Here is a 23356-nt window from a genome sequence, read left to right as displayed (position 1 = left end):
ATGACTGACAAAATTATGCTCTTCCTAGGAGTCCTTACTCAGACTGGGTTGATCTAAAAATTTCTTCCCCAAACACATATTGCTTATATTTTCTTTTTTTAATTAAACAAATGAAAATTTAATCTATGATGCAGAACCATGTGTGTGTGTGTGTGTGTGTGTATATATATATATATATATATATATATATATACACACAGTATAATCCCATTTACTGTCTGAACACCTAAAAGATATAAGCCACTTTAAAAGCGAGTATTTCTGGGATATGAAACTGGGAAAAGTACAAACTTTGATTTACTACTACTTTACTTCTTGGTATTGACATTTTATAATAAGAACACATTATTATTACTTTAAAATATCACATTTTTAAAATATGCAGTTATTGAAAACACTGAGCCATAGTTTTCACATAACTACTAGAAGTATTTAAGGGGCAATTAAATGCCATCATTAAGTTTACAGCATATACAAAGGTTTTAAGCTTGAATTTTAAAGCCCTTCCAAACTATGTATGTGAGTCATATATTAAATGAAAACTTTTAAAGTCTAATACCATTTATTTCTGCATTTCAGAAAAATGAAGTTTTGGGGACTACATCGTGGAGGTATACTGTGGCCCGTGAACTGGCTGCTTATGGTTCTTTTCCCAAGAAGATATCCAGATGGCTCACAAGCACATAAAAAGGCGCTCAAACCTCATTACTCATCAGGAAAATGCAAATGAAAACCACAATGAGACGTCACCTCATACCTGTTAGAAAAGTTATCTAAAACACAAGCGACAACAAGACAAAAATGTGGGGAAAAGGACACCCGCATGCACTCTGGGTGGGAAGGTAAATGGGTGTGGCACTCTAAACAGTATGAAAATTCCTCAAAAAATTAGACAGAATGAACAACCAGAGGGCCTAATAATTCCATTTCTAGGTATTTATCTAAAAGAAATGAAAACACGAACTCAAAAAGATATCTACAAAGGCTTGTCCATTGCAGCACTACTTGCAACAGCCAAGCCATGGACGCAGCTAAGTGGCAACTGACTGATAAATAGACAAACTGCGGTGAGAAAAAAAAAAAATAAACACACACACACACGGGAATAGTAGTCAGCCAAAAACGTGGGGTAAATCTGCCACTTGCAACAACATGCATAGACCCAGAAGGCAATTTGCTAAGTGAAGTAAGTCAGAGAAAGACAAAGACCAAATGAACTCAAGTATATGTGGAATTTGAAAAAATAACAAAAATATTAAAAACCTAAAACTGAACTCATAGATGTCGACAATGGACTGCTGGCTGCCAGAGATGGGGAGCCAGAACTGGGGACCACAGGTGAAAGCAACTAAAAGATACAAACTTCAGTTATAAAATAAGTAAGTCCTGGAGATGTCATGTACAGCATGACGACTATATCAGCAATACTGTATTTGATATTTGAAAGTTGCTAATAAAATAGGTCTAAAAAGTTCTCATCATAAGAAAAAACAATTTCTGACTATGTGTATGTGGTGATGGATGTTAATTAAATGCATTGTGGCGACCATTTTGCAATATGTATGAATGTAATAATGTTGCAAACCTGAAACTAGTATAATGTTCTTTGTCAATTATATCTTAATAAAAAAACTATTTCTTCTACGAGGTAAAGACTTACTTCTATGAATAATAAAAAAAACTGTTTCTTCTATGGTTACTCTTTTCAATAGGTATACAACAATAATTTTTTTTCCTAAGTAATGTTTTCATTTTAGCTAAAATACTCAATACCCAAACAGAAAGCCAATGAAAATTAAGTTATTCTTACCTGTAACCTAAACCAATCTAATCTCATTCCTCTGAAATCAAATACTTCCCCATCTTCAACTACAATAGTAGAAAAAAGATTACAAAGCAAATTAATGTTTTCACAAATATATAATCACAGTTTTAAATTTAAGATCAAGATAATTTATAGCCATGTACACAAAAGAATTAAAAGCAAGTCTTAAAGAGATCTTTGTAAACCTATGTTCACAGTAGCATTATTCTCAATAGCCAAAAGGCAGAAGCAACCCAAATGTCCACCAACAGAGGAATAGATGAACAAAATGTGGCTTTAAAAGAGAAGGAAATTCTGACACATGCCATGTGGTGATATCCTGAGGACATATGTTGTGAAGTCAGTCAGTGACAAAGATAAATACCGCATGATCCCACTTATGAAGTGCCTAGAGTAATCAAACTCATAGAAACAGAAAGTAGAATGTCAGATATCAGCGGTGAGGGAAATTGAGGAGTTGATATTTAATAGCTATGGAGATTCAATTTTCAAGATGAAAACGTTCTGGAGATTTGTTGAGCAATTATGTAGATACGCTAAACCCTACTAAACCGTACACTTAAAAAAACAAAAATAATGTAATAGCTAAGACAATGAAGTAATTCTCAAATCCTATAAAGTGTTGATAGAAGGAGGGACTTATGCTGAGAGAAATGTGAAGTGCAGACTTCTCTCCTAAACTCTTGATCAGTGTGCTTACGTGGCAATTTTGAAGGAGTTAGAACAGAGCTTGAGGAATTCTGTAAACAGAAGCTTTGGACAGCATGGTGAAGTTCTTCAAAATAACTCTTTATAAACAAAATTATCACCAACCAACTTTACAACAGTTTCACTACTTAAGTGTGATAAAGATTGATTAAACTAATATGTATTTATTACTCAGAAATTTTCAAGGTTTTGGATACCCTTGAGTTAAAGATACAAAACTAAACTATAACATCAATCTGTTGTAATAAAGTTTTAAAATAATGAAGAGGCAGTCTAGTATATGACATTAGCTTTTGGGATTGACAGACCTGAACTTAAAATTCTTATAGTAGCACTTAATACATGTTAGAGCTTGGGCAACTCATATTAAAACATGGAGAGGTTAATTCTCAAACCTTAAGTTTCCAAACCTACCAAATAAAAGTATAAAGAACTTTTTAAAATTGATGTGGATTAAATAGGATAATATATATGTGCATTACACTTTTTTAAACATTTTATCAATGGTTCATACAATTGTTATAGGTGATGCCTGGGATCACATATACACTTATTTCTTTGTGGTTGTTTTATTACAAAATGCCTTTTTTCCCCTGCTGAGTATTAAATATTTCAAGCTATAATTCTCATTATTTTTATAAACATCACACACCCATTTTGGAAACCTGCTTCACAGAGAACAAAGCTAAGACAAAAGAGAACAGATTAAATAGGTCCAAGAATAAGTGAGTCTATAAAAATTAACTGTGAAATCCTCTCCTTGAATATCAAACTTGAAAACTGAACTGGAAGAAAATATGTCTTTATTTAAAAATTTACCTTGTTTTACACTCAGGGAAGTCATAGTGTTAACAAAAGAGGACATGATGATTGATTCATCTTCAGGGCAAACAGAAAGATTCTGAAAAAAGAAGCAAAATACAATGTTAAAAACGTCTAACTGGGGAAACAATTCATAGGGCCATCAACTGGTGGCTAGATACACATGATGGTATATCCATACTTTGGAATGTTTTTCAGCCTTAAACAGGAATGAAACGTTGATGCATACATTAACATGGATGAATCTCAAAAACATGCTAACCGAAAGAAATACAGAAACAACAGATTATATATGGTTCCATGTATATGAAATTTTTTGTTAAAAAGAAGGCAAAAGTAACCAAAAGGAGATGAATGGTTGGCAGGAGTTTAGAGAGAGACTCAATTAAAAGGTACACAAGAAAACTTTTAAGTTGGAAACTTTCTTGGTCTTGACTGTAGTAGTAGTAATGTGAACATTGACAGTTGTTAAAATTCAAACTGTACACTGAAAATAAGTGACTTTTATTGTGTATATTACACTTCAAAAAAATTGGGACCAAAAAATCCCTTTCAAGCCAGCTAAAAAAATGAATAGCTTACAAAGTGCATCTGAAGATGATGATAAATAATACACTTTTCAATAAGTAAATGCTTTGCTCACAAACAGCATAAATAACTTTCAAAACCTGCAATGTGAAAATACATAATTTCACTATACTGTACACTTATAAATGGTTAACACAGAATATGTATATTTCACCATAAAAAAACATTTCACACCTATTTCAATAAACTATATTAACAGGTTAATCTTAGTCCTAAACTTGAATCCTACTAATGGTTAGAAACACCATGCATGTACTTCACAACAGAAGAGGGTATAAAAAGCTCAGGCAATGGAATGAAAGCCTAAATTCAAATACCGGTTCAACTACTTAAGAACTGTGTGATACTGAGCAAGTTATATAAAGTCTATTTTCTTCAACAAATAATTATAACTACACCTACCCTCAGAGGATTGTTGTATAAATGTAATAAAACATCAATAAATCTGACAATTATTAATATCAGTATTATTGCTGCTACTAATATTACTATAATTCTAGAAAAAATAAGACATTAATTTCCCTAGTAATGTTAAAATATAGTTGATGAAAAGACACCAAAAAATATGGAATGACTTAAAAATGTTAACGCTATAACATAAACCTATAGAATTTATTAATAAATATCCAACCAGCCACAGCAAGTTTCAACTTGACATGAAACCAGGAGTCTGGCTCACTTTTAGATTTTGATAGCACAAAAGCCTCTGGTTTATCTGTTAAGTAAGTAATAATTATTAAAATAAAAGTACAGCAAAGCAATAACACTCTAGAGATAAAATCAGCTTTTCTAGACCTTTTTTAATGGACATTGTAGACAGGAAGCATCTGAGCTCCATCTAGTGGATAAAGGAAAAAATACACCAGTTCAGGATAGTGACCTAAAAGGTGTTATAATTCAAGGTAAACAATTCCATGAATGATGTTTTCTCATTTACATTTTTTAGATAGTTTTGAAAAGAAAAATCATGATTTTAAAGTATGGCTTATTTTTCTGAAAAACTAGTAGCTTTAGAATAGGTTTTTTTTTTTTTTTGGTTTATTTTTATTTATTTTGAGAGTGCAAGAGAGACAGAGACAGAGAGACAGAATCCCAAGCAGACTCCACACTGTCAGCACAGAGTCCTACGTCAACTCACAAATATCAGATCATGACCTGAGCCAAAGTCAAGAGTCAGATGCTTAACTGAATGAGCCACTCAGACTCCCCTAGAATAATCTTAATACAAAGAAAATTCATGCTTTCTTCCTTCAAACTGTAATTAGCTTATAGTATGTTTTTAGACATCTTAATTTTACAAAATGAAGTAAAAAAACATTTTCCTTACAGTTACCTTATTTGGAATAAAAATAAATCTATATTAAGATGAAAAAGACAAAGTAAATTACAGAAAGCAAAAAATAAAATAAAAGACTACAAATCAATAGAGGAAAACCCAAATTAAAAATAAAGTCAGGACATTTAATCTTATTAAGACATCTAGATGAATTTTGTTTTAAAAATCTAGTCACCTTCTAACATACTGTGTTAAAAGATTTTATCTTTCCGTTTTCTCTAACACTTGGTTATCAATTATAAAGTCTCCATCATCTCTTCTTTATTTGCCATAGCTACTGTCCAAGTTCAGGCTCTCATCAGTTCTCTTCTAGTCTCTCTGCCTCCTCCCTGGGCCCCCAGCAATCCATCATCCATACTGAGCCAAAGTGATCTAAGTAGTAAGTCCGATTTATGACTAACCTCCTCTATTGCAAGGCCCTCTGTAATTTGGTTATGGTACACTAACCTCCACCCCCCAAGTAAAGAATCATTTCCTGCATTGTGTTCAGTCTGAGTTTTGTACACACTTAAGCATAACACCTATTACACTTGACTACAACTAAGTGTTTCTCCCCTCTAGGTGATGCTCCCCCTTGACAAGATATGAAAATGACTTAATTACATGTGTATCTATCACTTGGCACTAGGTATACTGGCCAAACAAATTAGTTACTAGAAAGAAGGGAAGGAAGGAACAACAGGGAGATTAACATGAGACAGTTTTTACCTGCACGAGTTCATTGAGAACAACAGCATCGAAGCCAGAGAGGTACTGCACGTAATACCTCTGCATTACAGGTCCATATTTCCTGACGTGTGCTCTGAGCTCTTCCATGTAAAATATTAATTCAGCAATGTGCCTTTTTAAAAATTTCAAGAAAGGTATTTCAAAAAATAAATTCATCATTAAGGAAAATATTAAAAGCATCTGATACTACTACCAAAGTTTTTCTTAGAAAAAGCATTGTTAAATATCATTTTATGTCAATTCCTTTCTAAAGACATTTTCATGATGGAAAACAAAAATTAAAAACAGCTATGACTAAAAAAATTGATAAAGGAAAACCCAAAATGAAAAATAAATTAGAATATCTCATAAATTACATCATTAAAAATCATAAATGAAAGAGGATTAAAGGATTGGGAAGAAATAAGATTTTTCTGTAAGCCCTTATTTCTCTGCTTCATTTATCTAACTCCTATTGAAGGACGGTGTACTAAAATGATAAAGACATTTCAAGTAATATACTTGCTTCATAAAGGTTCTTATTTAAATTTCTGTGTAGTGACTCATTTTAAAAACTGAATTCCAAAGAAATTATGACTGGTTATAGCAAGAAAACAAATAAGAACTTTATGACCATGTAGGGTATTAGGAAACATTATAAGCCCTAATATTAAGCTAAAGTTGCTTCTGCATTCTAATTCATATCATCTAATGACATATTACAAATATCCCTTTATTATGAACTGTAAAAAGCCCTAAAAAAGGTTTTTCAAAATTATTTAACTTCAATGTCCCCGAATTCCACATCCCATACATCAAAATAGTCAGAAAGTGACTCTTTAAATGTTGCTAACTTACTTATCTATAAAGTCATCTGCACTCTTCTTTGGCATGTTATCTGCATGACGAAGTAGCCAGATAATTTCATCACGGGCAAACGATAATGCCATAAAAACAAAAAGTGCCTAATTAAAAAAAGATAAATAACATTGCTTATTCTCATGCCAAGATTATAAACAAAACCTATTCATAATCTTTGACTAAGTGAGATTTACTAACAAGACTTGATAATATACAGTTCAAAAGACAAAAATGAGAACACAGAAGAAAACGTGGATACAGGTACCAAGGGGAGTACACATTCAAGCATGAAATACGAAAAATGCAGGAAGGTGTGATGTATGAATGTCAAGTAAGCAAATTCATTCTCAGTTAAATATAAATTTTAGTAGAGTTTTCTATAAGAATTTTTTTAAGTTTAATTGGCACACCTATAGTTGAAATAAGAATTAAATCAAATTCTAGTAAAATTTACACAGAACTTTTTTCATTTTAATATGGTACACCTATAGTTGAAATAAAAATTAAATCAATTACCTTAGGACCTAGCAAGCCAGGTTGATCAGAGAGGACAGTAGCCAATTCTTTCAGTGCAGATCTTAAAAATTTGCGTCTTTCTCTGTGCATTGAACCACTATAGATAAAGACATCATTATAATTTATCTGTTTCTACTAAAATCATTATTGGCAATTAAATAACTTACCATTTCAGGTCAATTTGCAAAGATTTTTTTAGGAAGCACAAGCTCCTACAAATATCTTCTATATGTATGTCATGTTACTAAATGACAACATTAAATGACATACATGCCATTAAATTTCCAATCTTATGTTTATACTTGCCTTCCCTGCACTGTTTTTATAACCATGTTTATTCTGTTACTCTCCACCCGTCAAAATCCTACCCAAACTTCAAGACCAATCCTTCAAGAAACATTCCCAGGGGCGCCTGGGTGGCTCAGTTGGTTAAGCCTCCGACTTCGGCTCAGGCTATGATCTCATGTTCATGGGTTCAAGCCCCGCGTTGGGCTCTGTGCTGACAGCTAGCTCAGAGCCTGGAGCCTGCTTCTGATTCTGTGTCTCCCTCTCTCTCTGCCCCTCCCTGGTCATTCTCTGAATCTCTCTGTCTCAAAAATAAATAAAACATTAAAAAAATTAAAAAAAAAAAGAAAAAGAAAGAAACATTCCCAACATCCAGATAGCCATTTTTGAATCATTTCTGCAAGTTTAATAGCATTTAGCCTAGCACTTTATAAACTGTACTGTAAAAATCCTTGAAAAAAAGCAATGTTCTACTGATACATTTTCTGTCACCCCCACAAATATATCAAGAACACAATATCTGATTATCAAAATTCTAGTTTATTAAGTATATTCTTATTAAATAGGTAAGACTGACTAAACAAGAGCTATATACAATAAAGTTTAGGATGACATTTGGCAGTCTTGTTCAAAAACAGAAAGATGAGGAAAGGAAAAGATAATCATAAATATTAGTAGGTATTTTTTAAATAAAATACAAATTAAAAAAAATTACTCTCACATATGAATATGGGGGAAAAAAATCACAGAATGTACTAAGTATTCCAACTCCTCACACTATGCAAAATATACACTGTCCAACAAAGTTTTAAGATTTTGATAGGTGCAAAAAAGAGCATCCTCTGTCCATCCCCACTTATGTATGTCTGTATAGACACACACACACACACACACCCCTCCTAGTTTCAGCCTCTCATCTATAAAACATGGATGATGACACCTTCCTCAAAAGTTCCATCTCTCATAATGCCTCATACACAGTACTTTCACGGTGTTAAGCTAATTCCAATGACAAGCTCTTTCTTATCTTATAATAATAGTCATCCAGTACAATTTCTAAGAAAAGGGGCAATGTTATTTTGACTATTTTATTACACAGAGTTGCTGTAAGGAGTCTATGGTGTTATTAATACTGACAGAAAATGTCTATAAAGTACTACACTTGGCACAAAGTAATGAGGAAGACCTATGACTTATAATTACTTTATATAATAAAGGGGGAAAATGCCTTACCTTTAAAAGAGTTTCATAAAAGATAGCTATGAATCATATGTGCCTACAACTGGGTCTATCCCATGAAGAAGTGATAATTATTTGTATTTCTGTATGTCAAGAAAGAAATGCTAACACACTCCAAAATATGTCATTTGTTCTAGAAAATAACTTTTCCAATAATATAAGCATTTCATTTGAGTGAAAAATATATGCATGAGGAAATGATATGGCACTGAAAGCAATGAATAAAGATGGTTTAAATTCCCAACATCCATCCTATAGCCTAAACCTAAATTCTAAAACTTATGGATTTTATATTTTTGTGGATGAAAATGGTGCTTTATACTCTGTCTTATAGAAATACAGACAGATCAGATAATATTATTTCTATATTACCTAGGCTCAGTGGAGAAAATATTTTATATAAGTATGTATATGTGTATGTAACAATTAATTGACAAATTATCAATGAATTTAATTATTATCAAAAGGAATTATTTATTATTAAATAAAAATAAATTATCAGCATATTAATGAATTATTTAATGACGACAAAATCAAAACATTGTTCAAAGATCTTAAGTATGCTAATTTTAAAGTTATTCTATACACTTACTAATATAAAATATTTACTGCAATTAGGTAAAGGCATAAAGATAACATACTTTGAAAAGTAAATACTATTTGGGAGAATATAAAGATATATCTGTTTTCATGAAGTAGTACAAAAATCACAACTTGGAAAGTATTGACATGAAAGCACAGTGATGGTAAAAGACTTGAACGATAAAATAGCCTAAAATAAAAGGTCTTTGTATATTACTTGCTTTTTTTATCAACACTTCAAAAATATTTCAGGTCTGTACTAACTTGAAGCTTACTAAATACTGAGGATATATACTTTTTTCTCCTTGATTCAAGGCCCCCCTCTTCTACCCCATCTTGCACACCATTAATATGCAATATGTGAAAATTATGATAAGACAGAAATTCTTCTTGATTACAAGTTCCACAAAGATAGAACTACTTACGCATGTGACACAGCTGCCTCTTTGCATTCTCTTATGTCATTAATACGCTTATTATAGCTATGCGCAGAAAAAGAAAAAATTAGATCTTTGTTAAACTTAGTTTCATCAGCAACAGTCAAAATGAGTTAGCCAAATACTAAAAGTCAATTAAAAATAACTATTAGCAACAAGAAAAACCAGTGCTCAAACTAGAAATGCATGGACCAAGCCCACCCACCTCCTTTCCTAGCACCTTACAGTAACACCCAGTCAAGCCTTCTTAGAAAAACAGATCTCTTATTATATTAAATCTAACGATAAAACTGAAGCTCACAATGTAGATCTTTGATTAAATACATCTCATTAACCCCCCATAGAGACAATAAATTGTACCTCCAATGTAATTAACTGTGGTCTCCAAAACTCTAAAGTAATAACAAAGCTACTACTTCTAATTTTTATGCTATCTGATTAAAAAAAAAACTTTAAAAGGATATATACTAGGCAGTAACACTAGTGAATGTTTGGAGATAGGGGTTTTATGGTAGAAAAAACTGGGGCAGGAAAGCATCAGACTACTTTAAATTAAAAGCAACAGGACACTGGGTGCCTGGGTGGCTCAGTTCAGATATGCATCCAACTTCGGCTCAGGTGATAATCTCGCAGTTGTGAGTTAAAGCCCCACATCAGGCTCTCTGCTGTCAGTATAGAGCCTGCTTTGAAGCTTCTGTCTCCCTCTCTCTGCCCCTCCTGTGTCCATGCTCACTCTCTCTCTCAAAATAAGCAAACATTAAAAAAATTAAAAAACAGGAATCAACATCAAAAAGTTTAAAGGTAACATGTAAAAAAGAGCAAATAAATGTTATTTTCATAAATAGTAGATGCAAAAACTCAAAATTCCTAAAATGTTAAAGAAAAATTATCTTCTTGACAACCTGGCTAAGACCACTTATGAAAGAACTCCCAACTTTTAAATTAAGTATTCTAAGATTTATGCATTCTTTGAGGAAATGTCTAAAATACACTAAATCTGTAATCATTGCCCTTCATGATTAATATGGTTTTATATTTACAATCTAACCTGTAACTACTGTAAATCATATTTTCAATTGATAACTCATGACTTAATAAACTAAAACTTCTCAACTTTAAATATAAAGATTCTTAATGGTAAATTTATTGTTAGAAAAGTGTACAAAGAAAAAAAAGCATAACAAAAAGACAATTGGTAGGGTGCATGGGTGTCTCAGTCAGTTAAGAGTCTGACTTCAGCTCAGGTCACGATCTTGCGGTTCGTGTGTTCAAGCCCACATTGGGCTCTCTACTGACAGCTCAGAGCCTGAAGCCTGTCTCCCTCATTCTCTAAACCCCACCCCACAATCTGCCTCTCTGTCAAAAATAAATATACATTAAAAGAAATTTTTTATAAAGATAACTGGTCTCATGGTGTCATTCAACTTGGGCGTACATATATAACAGAAGCTCACCCAATATAGAGACTATCTGGTTCTAAATGCTTATACATACTTAAATATGATTCTACAGGGAAGCTATCAATATGCTAGGACATAATAACATGTTTCTTAATTTTCAACCTGAACCAATTAGAAAATGACAATTAGAAAATGAAAATAAATTAGGAAGTATCCCATCTGACACAGAATATTTCCAAATACTTCAGCATCTAAAATAAAAGCCAAATAAGAGCTGGAAAGTACACAGGGCACTAGTTCTCATATTATGCCTGAGATGCTACCAGCATGAGAATGTCAGAAACAGCCACGGTGACAGAAACCAGAACAGTGGTCACCTGAGAAGGGGACTGGAAGTTGGGAGGACAGGGGTGGCAGTTCTGACCAAAAAGAGGCACAGGACAATTTTCTGGGGATAATGGAAATGTTCTATATCTTGATCTAGGCAGTCACCTAGACTATTCATATACAAAATTATTAGGATATACACATAAAATTTATGCATTTTTCTGTCTGCAAACTCTACTTCAAAAATACTAGGGAGAAAAAAGAGCAGATTCTTTTAACCTATCCAAGATACAGATATAGGAAATACAAGTTAGGGATGATGCCTACTAATGTGGATTTTAACACGCACTCCAGAGTAATTTTTATGTAGACTAAAATTTGAGGCTGAAGTTGGTAGTGTTAAGCATATATTTATTTTTTAATAACAGATGCTTTATCTCAATTTCCTCAAGACTTTTTTTTTTTTAAAGTAGGTTTCATGCCCAGCACGGAGTCCAGCATGGGGCTTGAACTCACAACCCTGAGATCAACACCTGAGCTGCGATTAACAGTTGGACACTCAACCAACTGAGTCACCCAGGCACCCTGTATAAAGACATTTCTAAATTGGATATGAAACAAATGTTGGGAAACTTCATTTCAATCTGAAACTTAACAAGCTAAACAGAATTATTTGAAACTTTCAGGTACAGGAGATCCCAGAATATTTTAGATGCTCCTAATTTAGAAAGATTTCAAAATTGCTACCAAGTCTGAGACCAACCTGTTTTCTATATACTGCCTATAGAACCTCATGTGGAAAGAAATGCAGGCATTAAAAATTTTAAGGAAACAAATTTGTAAGAACCGTTTGCTTTCCAGGGAATGAATATAAATGTTCACGTGAAATATCTCATTAAAAGGAAACATGCTTTCGTATGTGCAGCAGTCTGACTTCTGTAACTGTTATAATTTAATGAAGTTCTTTTAACTGATCCATGTACTTTTCAATAGACTTCTGAAACTGACAAAACTGTAAAATGTATATGGTGCTTGTAGCAATATTTACATCTAAACCCATATCATGATTTGCAAAAGAGCACACATCTTCTTTATCCTAGAATACAAGTTTTAAAAGGGGGAAAACACTAGATACTCAGTCTGTGAAGTTACGTATAAAACACATGAAAAACCCTATCAGGGTGACTGTTAAGAAAAAACTTACTGTGGCCAGTGAGAGGGTAGGGTACAGGTGATATCTTCTTGCAGACATGACCCTTCTCTATCCCCAAACTTCCAATAAAAATAATCCACTCACTACCCTTCTCCAAAAAAGACAAGATAAATGAAAATGTCATACCCTCGTATGTTTACAAATAAGTCTTCTGCAGCTTTGTGAATGTGGAAAACTTCATCCCGAAAGAGAGAGAGGCAAGAGCTACTCTGAAGAGCTAGCTTCCAAAGGTTCAGTGCTGTTGCATCAGTATTTAGAATCCCATGGCACAAAATGAAGCCAACTAAAAAAAATAAATACAAATATAAAAGTATTTCAAAATTAAATTCTTTCCGTTACAAAGTAGCTTTTAAGATTTCAGAAACACAAAACTGAGGCTTTTTAAGTGACAGGTAATAACTCATACACACAAGATGGCAACAAAATTTCTGTCAATAATTTTCTGTATTATGCACAATTAGTTCTTTGAATCCACACTATGAGAAAAAATTTTGCTTCTGGGTTGTGAAAGAAGTCATTTTAATAAATGAGTAAAAGACATTTTCAAAAATCTTTATAAAATATTTTAACCTAGAGATCAGAAGTTAAGCTAATCTACACATAATATAGTAATCATAACTGTTATAACAACTGAAAAGTAAGACTAATCTACTTTTCTAAATCACCAGCTTGCATTTTCATAGCAATATATAGATTACTAAATAAGCTTTCACATATATTTTCTCACATGATTCTCGGGAGTAGATAAAATATATGGTATCCTTCTTTTATAATGGAAGAAATGAAAGTCCAATGACTTGCCTAAAGGTAAACTATTAACTATTAGAGCTAGATTGAGCCTCAAGTATTTGCCCTTAAAGTCTAATATTCTTTCAATATATCATGCTGCTCTCTTACATGACTTCATACATCTCTTTCATGCTTTATTATTTACTTTGGAAATCCTATACAAATGTAAAATCCCGTATGTTTGTTGATGCCCTCTCTAGCCCTCTCCACTAGGCCACAAAACCTCATCTGTCATTCACTGAACATTTACTCAGTAGCTGCTATACACAAGGTACTATACTGGGTCAGTTACTAACTGATCCTATTTCTGTGAGATTTCCCTAGGATTCTCAGTAGTCACTCCCTGCTTTAAACTCCTGAATCATTAACACATAACTTGTCATTTATCTTTTTATTCTTAGCCCAACTTTACTTTAACAGGACACTACACAAGCAAGTTAACTTTTTAAGTAGGCATATATTGTGGAATCATATACAGAAGCATTTTTAACTTCTTTAAATACCCCGAAACATAAACATGTTTTTCATGCAACAGGACCCCTGAGCACAGCCAATTATATCATCTGGTATACAACCAAAGAAACAGAATACATGCATGGAAACTTAAAGAATCCTCAAGAGAAATTGTTTGTAAAAGATTCTTGTCTTATATAATGAATGGCTTTTTACTCTAAACCCCTGAGTAAAAACAGACTTCACTTAGTGTCTTATACCTTGTTGAATACTTAGAGTCATAAAATTGCTGCAGATAATAAAAGGTTTCTCTAAAAATATTGGCAGCTATATTACAGGTTGCCAAATATTTTATTAAGATACGGATTACCTTATGAATTAAAATATTTTCATTTATACATGACAATGAAAAAAGACAAATTAATTTAAAATAGATTGCCCAAGATTAGGATGATTTATTAATTAAATCATATATTAATTTCCTTTCCCCACCAAGATCCCAATAAAAGGACAAAATAATTTTTTAATTTTTTTAAGCCATATAAATGTTAGAAAACGAGATAAAACACCAATACTAAGACTATAACCTTGCCATTTGCAACTACGTGGATGGAACTAGAGTATATTACGCTAAGCAAAATTAGGGAAAGACAAGTATATGACTTCACACATACATGGAATTTAAGATACAAAACAGATGAATATAAGGGAAGAGAAGCAAAAATAATATAAAAACAGGGAGAGGGACAAAACATAAGAGACACTCTTAAATACAAAGAACAAACTGAGCGTTGTTGAAGGGGTTTTGGGTGGGGAGATGGGCTAAATGGGCATGGGGCATTAAGAAAGACACTTGTTGGGATGAGCAGTGGGTATTATATGTAGGGGATGAATCACTGGATTCTACTCCTGAAATCATTATTGCACTATATGCTAACTAACGTGGATATTAAATAAATAAATAAATAAATAAATAAATAAATAAATACCAATGCTAGACTAGAAAGTTGGGAAAAATCTTTTAAGATAGAAAGTAGATAGAACTCGACTATCAACTTAAAGAATCAGAAATTAGTAATCCAAAATTCCAGAGATGAAATAGAGATCTTTCCCAAAGAGTCCTCTGAGTCCAACCAACAGAACAAGAATAGACCCTGAAAAGAACAACGGGATAAGTTATTTTATAAACTGCATTTCAAATAGCGGGGTCTTCAACATTCCAGACTCTCAATGCCTCTTGGCCCCAGGCTATAGGGGTGATCCTCAAACATTAGCTTGCATCAGAACTACTGGGAAGGCTTATTAAATCAGATTGCTAGGATTCATTCAGTTTCTAATTCAGTAGTTCTGGGATGAAGATCAAGATTCTATGGGGCACCTGGGTGGCTCAGTCGGTTAAAAGTCTGACTTCCAGCTTAGGTCATGATCTCAGGGCTGATGAGTTCAAGACCCCATGTGCTGCTCGCTGCTGTCAGCACAAAGCCCACTTCAGACCCTGTCTCTGCTTCCCTTTCTCTCTGTCCCTCCCACGCTAGCGTGCTCTCTCTCTCTCTCAAAAATAAACATTAAAAAGAAGAAAAAAAAGAAGATGATGATGATCAAGATTCTACGTATGTAATAAGTTCCTAGATGATGGTGCTGATCCAGGGACCATGCTTCAAACTAATCTAGAGCAAAGCACTAAAGAAAGTAGACAATTGTCTACAGAAAAGTTCTCCTGTGGATCTTAGGGTCAAAAAGACAAGTGCAGAATTTAAGATAATTCTTAACTTCTATATTAACTCTACTCAAGACTCAAATACATAAAAACCGCAAAGAAAGTAAACTTTCCTTACTTGGGCAACTGGTTATCCCAAATCTGCCTTCTCTATGTCCCTATATTCCCTCTTAGGGTACCCTGCCTTCTGACCCATCTCCCTGCTCATCACAAAGGGCCCTGCAATAAGCATTCCTAAAGACTAGGGGAACTAGTGCTATTAGCTCTAGAGTTCATCATGCTACTTAACTCTACCAGTCACCTCTGTTCTACAGCCAAACTTCCATAAACATGAACAACCAAGAATCATGATACATTTAAGCAAAATTAATACTTTGAAAGCTGTGTTTTGATCAAGTAAGAGACTAAGGAATGAAAATCTTAACTATCATTACAGAAAAAAATAGAGTAATATAAAATGATCAATATAAAATATCTAATTAATAAAAATGGCTAAGGGCAGGAAGTATGTGCTAAATTCCTCCTCCTTCATACTAATAACAGTACTATTCAAAGTGCCAGGGCATAATGAGATTAAGTAGAGAAACTAACAGTATTTAGAAACTCTCATAAAAATTTGACATTCATTTATGAATAGAAACAATGTTTCTATTCTATTCAAAAATAGAATAGACACAATATGTTAGATTAAACTGAATTTAATAATTAAAAATGTGGGCTTTTGCATCTGTATTATTTTATTTCTGGTAATTCTAGTAATTTACTTTCTTTGACTTTTATAGAAGGATCAATGCAAAATTTTTTTTAAAAACTAGTCCTTCACTATAGTTTGAAATGTATTATAATAAATCAATATATAACTCCTAAGGTTAATAAACCAAGAAACATGACCTAAAAGAACTAAAAAAAATACAAACTGCTCAAAATTATTCCCATATGTCACTGGATCTGATGGTGGCAGAAGTTAATTATATTATAGAAATTTTCATTCTATATTACATCTATATGTTATGGTATCTAATTTCCCCCATAGTTTGTGAACATCCTAGGAGCACAACTAGTAATTTTACCCTCCATGTATCTAACTGACAACCATGAGTCACTATTATACATACTGAAGTAAATTAAAACCAAAAACATTACCTGAATAAACATGACATTTAAAAAAATCATTAAAAACAAAACAAAAATGTAGTTTTGACAGTTGTACTGAGAGCCAATATAATGTACCATGACCCTTGGCATTAGCCTAGGTTCTCATTTTGTCTTTGTCACTGATGAGCTATGTAGCCTAAGCTTTAGACTCCTCATCTATAAAACACACTATCCTGACAGGGTCAGTATGAGAATTGAATGAGGTAATATACAGAGAAGGCTTATTAGGACAGTGCTTGGCACAGAAGTAATCCATGTTACCTGTTATTTTTCTGTAAAACTTAAAACCTGAGAGATAATTACAAAACTAATTTTACTTACAGATAATCCATTTTTCCATTGCATCCAAAGAGAGATATTCACAAGGCATCTTAAAAAGAGAAAATATATACTTGTGATTAGAAGAAATTCTAAAAAAACAAATCCTATACTAAATCACTCTCTTTCTCTTCCTTCTAAAATTCTTACTACCCAATCCTTGGCTCAAATACCACCATGACGTATTTAAAAAGTTGGATAAACGTTTTATAACCTATTATTTAAACTTGCAGTCCATAAAGGACAATAAGAGCTGTAGAGCTGTACTCCTTTCACATTTATACTCCTGGAAACCTCAATTAAAATAATACTGTTGCTAAACTATCCTCAGTCTGATAAATGATAAATTCTAAATTCCCCAAGTCTATTTCTAAGTTTGTAATATTTCAAAGGATAATATTTAATCAATTTAAAACAGATTCATGTACATGGATACTCACTGCCTCACCCCAATCAGTAATTATGTGTGTGTATTCTCCGTCCGTACAACATCTATTTTTACATATACAAAGAAGAGACTGAAAATACTGTTGACCCTTGAACAACAGGAGGGCTAGGAATGCCGTCACCCTCTTCCCCAGGCAGTTGAAAATTTGCGTAACACTCTTGACTCCCAGTATTTAAATACTGATGGCTTACTGTGGACTTACAACAAGGTACGCTAGAGAAAATATTAAGAAAATCTTAAGAGAAAATACATTTACAGTACAATACTGAATTTATCCAAAAAAATAACATGTGAAAGTGAACCCACACAGTCCAAACCTATCTTGTTCAAGGGTCAACTATATAAAACAATCTAATGATTTGGTGAAGATTTAAGACTAGTTTTGTTTCCTTTACAATTTTCTGCATTTTCCAAGTTTTCTACTATAACAGAACAAAACAGACATTTAAATTTTAAAAGAAAACACTTACATTACTAATTGTATTTACTTAGCATCAGAACTTAGAAATAAAAAAAAACTCAATAGTACAACTTAATCACTGAACATTTTACAATAAACTTCACTGATAGGCTAACATCAATTAGAAGAAAAACCACAACAGTACTGCATTAACTGATATTTTTTTAAAAATCAAATTTACTACTTTTACACAAAAAGGGAAAAAGAGAACCATACGGTGTCAGACTGTGCAGGATTAAGCATTGTACTGGGTGCACTGATGAGACTCAATAGTTGGGCATTTCTCCACTGGTCAGCAGAAAGATTCCTTCGAGGATACACCATCTGAAGAGAAATTAATGCATCTGAAAGAGACTAATAAAATAGGAAAAAAGGAAGTTGAGGTATATATTTTTTTCCTTTTTCATTTAAATTTCAGCTACAACTGCTGTGTTTCTAACTGTACCATCCTTAAACAACAAAGCCTAATTACAACCATGCTCCATGTACTATCTAACGTGGGTCTGGCTACAACCTCTAGAGGTTTTTTTAATTTCATAAAAACTACATAGATTCTCCATTCCTGGGCAAGAGCTTAGCTCAGGGAATCATGTTACTTCCATAAAAGTTACAATGTTTGGCAATCTTGGGATCTTTATTTCAAAAGGGGTAGTAAGCACATTCTTTTGTGCATCATTTTCTACTCTAATAGTTCTTTGAAAGAACAGAACATTAGGGTTACATGACTGTTAACAGAGCTCAACATATTTCGTATTTCTCCAAAGAATGCTTTATAAAAAAATGTGCTCTATCTTAATAAACTTCTTAACTTCTATTTGTCATTTGGTCTGTTACTTATAGCTTTATCATCAAGGTTTTTAATGTTTCTTCTCATTGGTTTCTTATTTGCTTTTAACTGTGCTTTGCTATTCATCTTTGCTTCCTAGAAGGTCTGTACATGAGTAAACGTCTGATGGCACATGAATTACCATGGAATTTGTTTAGAAACCAGAACCCAGAGTTCCACCTCAATTCTCAGTGAACTTTAGTGAAGCTTAGTGGGAGCAGACCCCAGGAATCTGTATTTTTATTATACTCTACCAAGTGATTATGAATGTTTTTAAAATTAATTTTAAAAAATGCTAGCAAATAAAGGATAGACTTTCTATCTAAACCTGAGATATCATGGAACATCAGAAAAATTGCGATTACGAAAAAAGGGTCTAATCCAAATGGACAATTCTCCTGAAGTAATTAATAGCCTCGTATATGCAAATAACTATGGAGAACTTAAAAAGACACGCAACAGGCTTTTAGGAAATGTTTATCACCTAAGTGGGAAAAGTACCAAATCTGAATTGGCTAAATGAAAACAAGGCTGTACGTGACTGGCAAAAAGTCAAAAATGAATCCACAGAGAAAACAGGGAGGAGTAGGGAAGACAGTTCTCGAGGAGGAAAAAAGCAATACCAAAATCAGAGACAAATGACTACGATATGCTCCGTACTCTGAGGAATCCGAACTCTTTCACCTACAATGCTGATTTTTACTTGAAAACTGATACCATCCACTAGCCTCTTTCAAACTAATGATCCAACTAACTTCAAAACATTAAACCTATATACATTTGTAGGTATAATACAGCTAAGAAAAGAAATTAAATTGCAAACACATCTTCCTTAAATGCATCTTCAGAATTTTTACTGGAGTAAAAAAATTGAAGGAAAAGTCTTGGTGTTAACTGTAGGTCAAAAAAAAAGCACAGATTTATACAAAATATACAAAATAGTGTGTTATTAAAATGTTTAACTCTCATGATTCAAAGAGAATGAACCAAGATTCTAAAATCTTGGGATTTTAGCTCTGGTCTTGCCCCTACTGCCACTAAATGACTTATTGTGTCACTTCTACAGTCTTCAATTTTTATCTATAATAAGGATGTATGAGACACCTATAAACTTCCTTGATATACTTATGAACTCCATGGTTCTTAGAAGCAGCCCGACTGCAGAGAAACCATAATGGCAAGACCACCTTGAACCAAAATTGTTTAATTAAAACTACTTTTTTAATATATTGTAAAAGACATTCAAAACTATTTCCACAAAACTCCTGTAATTTTTTCTTAAGAAGCTTTATTAATAACATAGTTAAAATTTATCATATACTATGTATCTAAATACTTTTTATGAAGTAACTTTTTAATCATCATTAACAACCATATAAATAGATACAATTACTTCATTTTTACAGATAAGAAAACAGATACAGCAAAGTTGTTTAAGTAACTTGCCCAATATTACACACTTAGTAATTGGCAGAGTTGGGATTAGAACCCAGAGAGTCTGATATCAGAGCAGACGTTCCCAAATACTAAACTTCACTAACTCTATACCCTATACTGAATCTAAAAACTATTATGGGGTTGCCTGGTGGCTCAGTCAGTTAAGCATCTGACTCCCAATTTCAGCTCAGGTCATGATCTCACAGCTTGTGAATTTGAGCCTCACATCAGGCTCTGTGCTGACCTTGCAGAGCCTGCTTGGAATTCGGCCTCCCTCTCTCTCTGCCCCTCCCCTGCTTGCTATCTATCTCTCTCTCAAAATAAAAATAAACTTTAAAAACAAACAAACAAAAAAGCTATAGTGGACCAATACATTCCTGAGTTTCCATATACTATTTGGAATCTCACTAATGAGTTCTCTGGTTCACAATTAGATAACACCATACAGAGGCACCTGGGTGGCTGAGTAGGTTAAGCGTCTAACTTCATCTCAGGTCATGATCTCCCAGTTCATGAGTTCAAGTCCTGCATTGGGCTCTGTGCTGACAGCTTTGAGCATGGAGCCTGCTTTGAATTCTGTGTCTCCCTCTCTCTGCTCCTCCCCTGCTCACACTCTGTCTCTCCCTCCCTCTCAACGATAAATATTAAAAAAAAAATTTTTTTTTAAAGATAACACCATACATAGCTATTATTCATACCCCATTATGTTTTTCACAAAGAAGTTTATACTCTAACCATCCACCATTATGCTATTTCATATGCCTATTTTAAAACAATCTAAAAACCAGGTCTTACCTTGCTGTGGGGTACAAATTCTTCCATCATTTTCTTTAAAGGGTTTTCATAATCCACAATCATCTGACCAAGGCGTGGGTATTCTCGGTCACTTAAAACAGACATATCAAATTTCAGTGAGTTGTTAGCCATCAAACTGAGAATTTTACAAAGATCTGTATAATGCAGGGTCTACCTTGCTCCATGGGTCATTTCATGAGCATAGTTGTATAATCCAATGATTGCCTTTCTTTCTTCAATTCGAGACAGTAGTATCATTAGTGTTGTATACGTTATAATCAAATCTAAGTAGTTCTTTGTTAAATCAAAGTTTACAGTCTAGAAAACAAAAATCAAGTTTAACTCCTTATTTTGCAAACTTTTAACCACACATACACAAAAATCTTCATGGGAGCTACTGAAAGCCAATAATTTTCTTTATTTTATCCCTACTTCTAAAATTCTAATTCCTTACACCAGAAACATACCTAAAATTTAGAAGTTACAGGGAACAGTCTTCTATTGGTGACTTGGTGACAAAATGTATGGATGACAAAAAACTTGTTATTGCTTTATTTAACTGGTAAACAGTTTAAAAGGATAAATAAAACCAGAATAAGTAGGAATATGGAGCCAATCTCACTAAGGAAAAAAAAGGAGCACTAAATAAATAAGTAATAAAAGTCATTCAGTAAGTAAATTGTCAATGGAGGCATTTTTCACTTTGACTTCCTATCTCTAGAAACTGTTGTACCTAAGATTCTATCAAGTATGTCTTTTACAGAGAAAAGTATTATTCACTTAACTTTTTAAAATTGCACCTACTAAAATAAAAAATACTAGAATTAATAGCTATTTTCCAATACATGCAAGATTTATACTCAGTGACAATGAAATAGACAAGTAAAAATACAGAATATATTATAACTCCTTACCTTTAAATAGTGCTATAAAGTAAGTCAAATTAACAATGCTAAAACTTCACATGCTAGTCTTGTAAATTTTCTCTAAAGAAAAATATTCAGTTCTATTAGTTCTATTAGAAACTAACAGATAGAGGGGAGCCTGGGTGGCTCATTTGGTTAAGCATCCAACTTTGGCTCAGGTCATGGCCTCACAGTTCATGGGTTCGAGCCCCACGTGAGGCTCTATGCTGACATCTCAGAGCCTGAAGCCTGCTTCGGATTCTGTGTCTCCCTCTCTTTGCCCCTCCCCTACTCATGCCCAGTCTCTCTGTGTCTCTCACAAATGAATAAAAACATTTAAAAAAAATTTTTTTAAAGCAAAACTATCAGAAGAGAATCAGAATTTTTTCTGAAAATACTTACAATATCAAAGAAGACTTGGCAAACATCAATAGTGTTCAGCAACTCACAAACATGGTCCTAAAAAAAAGCTTATGTTAGTTTTTAACCTGGGTAAATAATACTAAATTTAGAAAACACACACAAAATGTTTTTTAAATTTTAGTTGTAAAAGAATTCTTATACAAATGACAAAGCAATTTATATAATTAACAAACATTAATCTACCTCTGAAATGTTAAATTTTACATATTAAAATACATACCTTAAATTCCATAACATCTACAAACGTGAAGTAGTATAATGCCAGATTTTTCAGAATCTCTGATTTTTCTTTCTGTAGCTGTGCAAGCTGTTGCTGTAAAAAAAACAAAATTAGAATGGCATTGTTCATTCAGAACAAAATTATTTAATTTTACTACAAACAATCTTCTTTTATGATTGCTATGTGGAAGCACAAGCTCTTAGAACAGTATCTCTAGACGATTAAGGCTTTAAAAAAAAAAACAAAATACTTGAGGCAGCAACTGCTAATAGTGATCAGCAACTGACCGTGTGAGGCTATAAAACCAATCAAAGCAGATTAGTACCAAACTGCACTACTATTAAAGAAAACTGGAAAATGTTAGGGAAAAGTATCAAATGAACTTTTTAAAAAAATTAAAAATAACTCATGAGCATGATCACATTACTAGAAGTGAGAGGAAAAAAAGGATGAAAAAACACTGTGACTTACACTACAAAAAAAACAATATGCTTTATAAATTTGAAACTTACCAAAAAGAACATCCAGGCAAAGCCACGTTAAGCATGCAAAATAAAATGTAG

At 32.9% G+C, this 23356-nt stretch overlaps 1 protein-coding gene across 1 annotated transcript in view; it reads right to left on the bottom strand.

Moving 5' to 3' along the window:
* NCKAP1 (NCK associated protein 1) overlaps positions 1-23356 on the bottom strand; it is an 89896-nt gene that overhangs the window by 45303 nt on the left and 21237 nt on the right. Inside the window, exons 3-15 of the mRNA XM_029933292.1 lie at positions 22794-22886; positions 22553-22609; positions 21421-21563; positions 21246-21336; positions 18404-18541; positions 17283-17331; positions 12974-13130; positions 9896-9952; positions 7365-7461; positions 6846-6952; positions 5988-6120; positions 3353-3434; positions 1811-1869 (exon numbers count right to left, since the gene is read on the bottom strand). Coding sequence (XP_029789152.1) covers positions 1811-1869; positions 3353-3434; positions 5988-6120; positions 6846-6952; positions 7365-7461; positions 9896-9952; positions 12974-13130; positions 17283-17331; positions 18404-18541; positions 21246-21336; positions 21421-21563; positions 22553-22609; positions 22794-22886 — 1263 coding nt within the window. The remainder of the gene's footprint in view (positions 1-1810; positions 1870-3352; positions 3435-5987; positions 6121-6845; positions 6953-7364; positions 7462-9895; positions 9953-12973; positions 13131-17282; positions 17332-18403; positions 18542-21245; positions 21337-21420; positions 21564-22552; positions 22610-22793; positions 22887-23356) is intronic.

Source organism: Suricata suricatta, chromosome 3, assembly GCF_006229205.1.
Source record: "Suricata suricatta isolate VVHF042 chromosome 3, meerkat_22Aug2017_6uvM2_HiC, whole genome shotgun sequence".
Classification (NCBI taxonomy): domain Eukaryota; kingdom Metazoa; phylum Chordata; class Mammalia; order Carnivora; family Herpestidae; genus Suricata; species Suricata suricatta.
This window is presented reverse-complemented; position numbering and strand designations above follow the sequence as displayed.